Source organism: Mus pahari, chromosome 1 (genome assembly GCF_900095145.1).
Source record: "Mus pahari chromosome 1, PAHARI_EIJ_v1.1, whole genome shotgun sequence".
NCBI classification, from domain to species: domain Eukaryota; kingdom Metazoa; phylum Chordata; class Mammalia; order Rodentia; family Muridae; genus Mus; species Mus pahari.
In genome coordinates, this window is record NC_034590.1 from 90,753,312 (window position 1) to 90,761,697 (window position 8,386).

Below are 8,386 nucleotides of genomic sequence, written 5' to 3' on the forward strand. Positions count from 1 at the left end.
TGTGGGCATACAGTGGTTACTGCATGGATGAATTTCAGGGTCCCGGACAGAATGCTTGGGACCCTAGAAGCTTCCTTATTGTTACACAGCACACATGATTGGTACTTACAGTTCCTATGATGATTCAATGGGCACTTAGCACAGTGTCTGATCACAGCAAACGTACTGTGCATGCCGTCCTTGGCATTTTGAGAAAGAACTCTGGAGGCTCAAGCGAAGCTTCGTACGTCATGCCATGATTATTTTATGTTGCTGATATGGAGCCTGTGGCCTTGTGCATTCTGGGCGAGTGTTCTACCACTGAGCTTGTGCCCTGTTCTTGGTTATCAAACTCCACGGTATCCCTAGAACACTAACAATGCCAATAGTCTCCAGTTTACCGTGTGCCAAGCATGTGGTGAGCTGGGGGTCCCCAAGCCCCTGAGGCCTGCTTCCCTGAGTAGGGGAACTGGACTCAGTACCATCTTCGGTTGTCCGTAACAAGGTAGGCCGTTCTGACCCAGAAAGGTTTGTGGGATTGGAAGTGGGAAGGTTTATCAACAGGCCCCAAGCTCGATCCCCGCTGGGCCTCCCCTCAGCCATACTTGTTGATTTCAGGATGGTGTCATTGCTGATGAATACACTGTGGACCTTGTGGGACACCTCCTGTGCCACTTGCCAGCCACCTTCATTGAGAGAGGAATCGCCCCCAGAGCCTGGGCCGCTGCTCTGCATGGTCTTAGAAGCTGCACGGCTCTCAGCTCTGAGCAGAAGGCTGCGGTGAGGGTCAGGCTCCTGGAGCAGTGGGGGTAAGAGGGGTCCTCCGGGCTGTGGGGTATGGCAGGTTAGGTGAGAATGGCCTGGCTCTGCTGTTTCCTCTTCTCTGCAGAGAAGACCACCAGGCTAGGGAGAGGGATCTCCACTGACTCTGAAACTGTGATCTTTCTCCTTGTGGCTTCAGACTCCCTGCCTAGTAGGAACACTTCCCGCTGGCAGCAGGAGTGTGTGGTCGTTAACTCATCTTGGTGTTTGTGGGGTGGGGAGAGTTTTGAAAAGATGGTACTTTAGGGGCCAGAGAGATGGCTCACTGGTAAGAGGGCTTGTTGTGCAAGCATGGGACCTGGTTCCAATCTCTAGAAAATGTGTAAAAAAAGCCATGTGTGGTGACATGTGCCGTAGTCCCAGTACTGGGGAAGTGGGGCTTGCTGGCCAGTCCACCTCCATCACTGCCTGAGCTGTAGACCACTGAGAGACCTTGTGTCAAAAAAGACAAGAGGCGGCCAGCTCCTGAGGACTAACTCCCAAGGTTGTCCTCTGTCCTCCACACACATGTGCACATGTATGCACTCACACGCATGCACGCATACTCACAAAGATATGGCACTTTAGTTGTAAGATACTGGTATTACATAGCTTTGGAGGTTTCTTTCTGAATGCTGGAGACAGAACCCAGTGCCTTGGTCATGTTCGGCAGGTGCTCTACCACTAGGCTGCAGTCCCAGCCCTTGTTATTTTGAGACAGGCTTTTTCTACATAGTTCCAGCTGGCCTTGAGTTATGTAGCCCAGGCTAGTCCTGAATTGTGGTGCTCCCAGGTAAACCTCCTGAGTGCCAGGATTATAGAGATGTATCACCATACCCGGCAAGGGTAGTTTTTGGTTCATAGAAACGTCGAGAGGAAGGTAGAGACTCCTGTGTGTGTTTCTGCCCACCAACTCCTCACGCAGAGTTCCTCTATTAATATCATTCTCCACCACAACCATGTATTTATCCCAATCCACGAGCTGTTGGCTTATTTTAATCAAATTGACATCATTGTTGACATTAGCACCCAAGGTCCAGAGTTTACATGAGGGCTCACTCTTGGTATACCTCCATTAGGTTTGGGAAAATGTGTGATACCATATTCCCCATTAAAATACCATACTTAATATGATATCATAGTATCATATTAAACCTTTAATCTCAGCACTCGGGAGGCAGAGGCAGGTGGATCTCTGAGCCTGAGGCCAGCCTGGTCTACAGAGTGAGTTCCAGTGTAGCCAGGGCTATACAGAGAAATCTTGTCTTAAGAATATATATATATATATATATATATATATATATATATATATATATATATCTGTGTGTGTGTGTGTGTGTGTGTGTGTGTGTGTATGTGTGTGTGCTGAGACTGGCTCAGTGGAGACACCATTTGTAGCCAAGTTAGATGACCTGAATTCGGTCTCTGGAGCCCACGTGGTGGATGGAGATAGTGGCTTACTGTAAGCTGTTTTATGACCTTCGCACACGTGCCATGGCATGTGACCCCCATAGTGTAAAAAATAAAATAAAAATAAGCACATTTAATATTTTTCTGCCTTTATTGGCCTCTGTCTGCCTAGCCAGCCCTCCATTCCTGTGTCTCTGGTCAGCACTGAAAGGCCTGTCTTCTCCCACGGTCATGTGGTGGGAGCATGCAGTGTTTAGTCTATTCAGATCGGCTCCTTTCACCTAATAACATCCATTTACGTTTCCTCCCTGTCTTCTCATGGCTTGATGGGTCACTTCCTTAGCCCTGCAATGCCGTCCTGTCTGGAGGTGTCTGGATGATTTATCCTTTCACTAGCCAGAGGGCATCTCCATGCTTTCCAAGCCGTGGCCATTAAAATGAAAGCTGCTGTAAACATTTGTATGCAGATATTTTATGGACATAAGATTTCAAACCCCTTGTAAATGTAGAAGTGTGCAGTTGCTGGGTCTTATATGGTTTTGTAAGAAACCACCAAAATGTCTTTCACAGAGGTGGCCCCATCTTGCACTCTTAGCATCAGTGAGTGAGAATCTCTCTCTCTCTCTCTGTCTCTCCATTATCATTTTTGTTCATATACTGCTTGTGGAGTAAAAGTGCTTGCTGCTAAGGCTGGAGATCTGCATTTGATTTCCTGGATAATTTCAGAGAAGGAGAGAATTGCCTCCTTCAGATTGTCCTCTGACTTCCACATGCCTGCTGTGGCACATGGCCCACCCCCAATAAATAAATGAATGTAATAATTTTTAAAAAAGATATTGAGGCTGGACGTTGGTGACACATGCCTTGAACCCCAGCATGCAGGAGGCAGAGGCAGGTAGATCTCTGAGTTCGAGGCTTTCGTGGTCTACAGAGTGAGTTCCTACATAGCCAGGGCTACACAGAGAAACTCTGTCTCAAAACAAACAAACAAACAAACAAAACGTCTTTAAGAAGGTATTGATATTGATATGAAGCAGTAGTAGCGGCAGCAGCCTGGGTCCAGGTGGATGACAGCTCCCTGATTCCAACGTGGGAGCTGTCATTTCCCATGAAGAATTTCCTGTTGTGGATCAGACATTTTAGTAGTACCTGGCTTGCTGAGATAAAAACTTTAAACAAATATTTATCTTCAGTTTTGTGTGTGTGTGTGTGTGTGTGTGTGTGTGTATACATGAGTGCAGATGCCTATGGATCCCTTGGAGCTGGAGTTTCAGGTGACTGTGAACTGTCTGATGTGGATGCTGGGACCCAAACTCTAGTCCTCCTCAAGAGCAGGAAGTGCTCCTAACATCTGATGCATCTCTCTAGCATCCTTTGTCATTTGCCTTTAGGTGTTTTTTGGAGACAGGATTTTGCTCTACAGCCTGCACTGGTCAGAACTCACTCACTATGTAGCCCAGGTTGGCCTCAAGCTCATAATCTCCTGCCTCAATTACTGAGTGCTGAGAACGAGTATAGTGGCAGCCCTCATTTGTCACAGGAATTTTGCTATTACCTAGGGTGTAAATGAGTCTTCTTAAAGTGTTTGTTTCTATAGATTTCTGGTTGTATGGTCTGGGAAAAGCTTCTTTATCTCTCTGCAGTTTTAATATTTGCATCTGTGGAATGGGGACAGACATGGTTAGATAAATGAAGAACCTGTGACAGTACCTGACATGTGCTTTGAGTGTGCAGAGCTTCCTTCTAAGAGGACTGAAGATGATAGTGGCTTGTAAGACTGGCATAGTTCCCATCTTCATTGGACTCACAGTCTAGTGAGGGGATACTTTTATGCAAGGAGTTGGGAGCCAGATCAACCTTCGGAGCTGAGAGATCAAGAGTTCAAGTCTAGGCTAGGCTATATAGTATATAGTAAAAACCCATCTCTCTCTCTGTCTCTGTCTTTGTCTCTGTCTCTGTCTCTATCTCTGTCTCTCTGTCTCTCTGTCTCTCTGTCTCTGTCTGTGTGTGTGTGTGTGTGTGTGTGAGAGAGAGAGAGAGAGAGAGAGAGAGAGAGAGAGAGAGAGAGAGAGAGAGAGAGAAAGAAGTAGGAACTCTTTGACCAGCTTAAGGGGAGTATCAGTGCCAATTTGATTGCTCTCTTTTAGAGATATCATCTAAGAAAAAATTTTTTTGGTTGTAGGTTTGAGGTTTCTGTGGTTTTTTTCCTTCCTTCCTTCCTTCCTTCCTTCCTTCCTTCCTTCCTTCCTTCCTTCCTTCCTTCCTTCCCTCCTTCCTGACTTTCTCTTTCTTTCTTTCTTTCTTTCTTTCTTTCTTTCTTTCTTTCTTTCTTTCTTTCTTTCTTTCTTTCTTTCTTTNTTCTTTCTTTCTTTCTTTCTTTCTTTCTTTCTTTCTTTCTTTCTTTCTTTCTTTCTTTCTTTCTTTCTTTCTTTCTTTCTTTCTTTCTTTCTTCCTTTCTTCATTCACTTTCACTTTACATCCCTGATTGCAGTGTCCCCTCTCTTCCAGTCCCACCCTCACTAACCCCTCCCCATTCCCCCTCTTCTTCTCAGAGAAGGGGAAGCACCCCTTAGGTGCCAACCTGCTCTGGGACATCAAATCACAGCAGGACTAGGCACATGGCAGGTAACAGAGTCAGAGACAGCTCTGACTCCAGATGTTTAGGGGACCCAGATGAAGATCGAGCTGCACATCTGCTTCAATGCACACTAACAAAGTAGGGATTCTTTGAGTTCAGGGACAGAATGGGTGGAGAAACAATTGTGTAGGGGGCCTAGGTCCAACCGCTGCATGTTATTTAGTTGGTGATTCCGTCTCTATGAGGCCCCATGGTCCCAGGCGAGTTGATGCTGTGGGTCTTCTTGTGGTGTCCTTGACTCCTCTTGCTCCCTTAATCCCATCCCCCACTCTTCCACAAGACTCCCCAAGCTCCACCTATTGTTTGGCTGTGGGTCTCTGCATCTATTTTCATTGACTGCTGGATGAAGCCTCTCAGAAGACAGTTATGTCAGGCTCCTGTTTGCAAGCTTAGCAGAGTGTCATAATGTCAAGGGTTGGCTCTCTCCCATGGGATGGGTCTCAGGTTGGGCCATTGTAGACATTGATGATCTATCTAAGTGGATTCTTGGTCAGTTCCAAGTTCAAGAGATTTTTATTTGTATTTGTCTGTGTAAGACAGGACAGTTACGGTGATTTAGTCTTTTGTTGAGGAATGGAGAGAGGGAGTGTTGGTTATGTGGCAGAAACTGGGGAGCTCAATGCACACTAACAAAGTAGGGATTCTTTGAGTTCAGGAACAGAATGGGTGGAGAACTCCATGGATGGGCTTCAGATACGGCTGGATCCGTGGTCTCAGGAGTCATTATGGCTGTGTTCCTTCACCCCTCAGCTCAGTGGGCCTTGGTGTGCACCTCATTTTCTCTGTGTGATGACGAGATTGAACTCTGCTGTCTTCTTTCATGGGAGAGATGCTGGAGCAAAGAAGGAGCCTCCTGGGAGATGCAGCAAAAGTCCCAGGGATGGCTCTGACTGGTCAATCTAAACCAAATGTCACTGTTTTCTGGTTGGTTTGTTTGGTTTTGGTTGGAGAAGCGAGAAGACTTAATTGACAGTCCTTCTAGGTGTGAGAGATGGTGGGATGCACGGGTGTCAGATACCCACCACAACTGCTTTTTCATCTTGCTTCTCGTATCTCTTCCTAGACCTCCTGAGAACTGGACAGCAGAGACAACCAAGGACTTGGCTCCTTTCTTAGCGTTTTTCTCAGGAGACGAACTGCACATTGTTGCCACAAAGGTATTCGCTGTGCCTTATTTTAGAAGGTGGGAGGAGTCTGAAAGGGAGAGAGCATGTGTGGTTGCTTATAATCTGTTTGTTTGCTGATGGAGTCTGTGGTTCTTAAAACTTCTACCAAACCTCAGACACCTCAGATATTCTCCAGCTTCATTTCAAATTATCCTAGGCTCTAGGAAAGTGACTAAGTTTGCAGCTAGATGAACTTTAGCCCTTTCCTATGCAGATGTGGCTGGTGCAGCCATTGTTAGCCATCTGGTGGTCTGTTATCTGTGAGCGTGTACACACATGCCCATCCTAGATCATATTCCCAAAGGGAACAGTCACAGGAACAATCACAAATAATAAAACAATGGCTCTTTACCATGTAGACTTTAGATGGTAAAGAGTCAGAGTCAGGCAGCATGGGAAACAAGCGGGATCCTGCCCATCCTCCTCTGCTGTGTGCCCCTGTCTCTGTGAATGGGGTACATGGAAGAACAACATGAAAGGAGGAAGTTATTCGGTCTCATGGTTTTGGAGGGTTGGCCAATTGGACCATTGTGCTTGGGCAGAATCTCACAGAGGCGGGAGTGTGTGTGGGGAGGCTGCTCTTCATGCCTGACACACAGAAATCAGGGAAAAAGAAGTACAGGAAGAGACCATGGCAGGATATAACCTTCAAGGTTCTGCCCTCAGAGACTTACTCCCTCCAACCAGTCCCCACCTCCTTCCTTTTCAGCACGACCCAATAAAACTGTCATAACATGAATCCATCAAGGGAGTGAGCTATTGATTAGCCCAAGCCCTCATGATCTAATCACTTCTGGAAACCTCACAGACACACAAAGGTGAGCTTCATTCATCTGGACGATTCTTAACCTAGTCAAGGAGACAGCCAAGGTTAATCACCCCAGGGACAGCAGAGCCATACAGTCTTGCTGGCATTGAACAGTGCAGGGTTCTTTCTCTCTGTCTGCATCCTAAGTTGGCTTCTGGGGCTGTTCATGGCTCTCCACACAAGGCAAGGCTCACACTTCAGAAAAAAGGAAGCACCTTCTTCTGAGGGTTTTGGCACACTGCCTGCAGAGGCAAGCTCCCCTCTGTGGAGTTGGAGGACAACAGTCAGCTCTAGGGTAGATCAAACACTATGCTTTCAATCCATGCTTGCACACACAAGGTGCACAGTGTGTGTGCTTGATGAGATGTGAGCAAGCGCCTGCCACCAGATGTCACATACTCACAGCATGTTCATCCAGCCATAGAAAAAGATTTGCTGTCTAAACATATAATCACAAGCATAGGATATGCAAGTATTATATGCAGATCTGATATTTAAAAAAAAATCACTTGTGAGGTTGTAAAAGCCCTCTATCAACATGACAAGACCTCCAAAACAGCATGGAATTATAAAAATCCCTGCACTGTGAATGATTATGATGGTAGGATACTCAGTACATGAATAAATATTAGCTAAATTAATTTTGAGCGTGTGCAAAACAAGAGTGGTTCAGAAGTGTACACAAGAATGGTTAATGCTAAACTCAGGGTCACTGTTACATCTAGGAGAGCGCGAGGTGGGCGGGGGAGGAACGAGGCTGTCAGTTGTGTCTGTGATGTTTTATTTCTGAAGCTGCAGGCAGTGTGGGCATGTGGCTGCTTTGTTGGATTATTCTCCTTGCTTTTAAAAATAACACAAGATATACATACTTCTGGTTAAACAGATCCCGAACATCCCAGAGGCTCTTGGATGAAAAGTATTCCCTCTCATTAGAAACAGGCTCCACTCCAGATTCCCAGATTCTTTTCAGAAAGTCCCACACATGTGTGTATATATACCCCTCTCAAAACTAGAAAATGGAAAATCCCAGGCACTTGGCTATGCACTTTGCATAAAAAAATCAAAACACCACCACCAGCACCATCATGCAAGGGTCCTGGGGATGGCTACCAAGCCTAAAGACCTGAGTTTGCGCCCAGAGACCTACATGGTAGAAGGTGAGAGCTGACTCCCCACAGCTGTCTGCTGACCCCCCCCCCCACATGCCATGGCATGTGCATCCCCTAAATGTTTAAAAAGTAAAATATTAACTATTAATATAGCCACAAGGGATGGGGAAGCATAGGAGAAGTGTGGCCTTAGGAGATTTCCTCTTTGAACAAACACTGTAGATTAGAACTGTATTTAATCTATACAGTCTATAATCTATACTGTAGAGTTGAACTGTGTCTAATCTATACTGTAGATTAGAACTGTATCTAATCTATACAGTCTATAATCTATACTGTAGAGTAGAACTGTGTCTAATCTATACAGTCTATAATCTATACTGTAGAGTAGAACTGTGTCTAATCTATACTGTAGATTAGAACTGTGTCTAATCTATACAGTCTATAATCTATACTGTAGATTAGAACTGTGTCT

At 45.6% G+C, this 8,386-nt stretch overlaps 1 protein-coding gene across 1 annotated transcript in view; it reads left to right on the top strand.

The window, feature by feature from the left end:
• Window positions 1-8,386, top strand: part of Otoa (otoancorin) — a 79,869-nt gene that overhangs the window by 49,975 nt on the left and 21,508 nt on the right. The window contains exons 20-21 of the mRNA XM_021210191.1: window positions 598-788; window positions 5,892-5,985. Coding sequence (XP_021065850.1) covers window positions 598-788; window positions 5,892-5,985 — 285 coding nt within the window. The remainder of the gene's footprint in view (window positions 1-597; window positions 789-5,891; window positions 5,986-8,386) is intronic.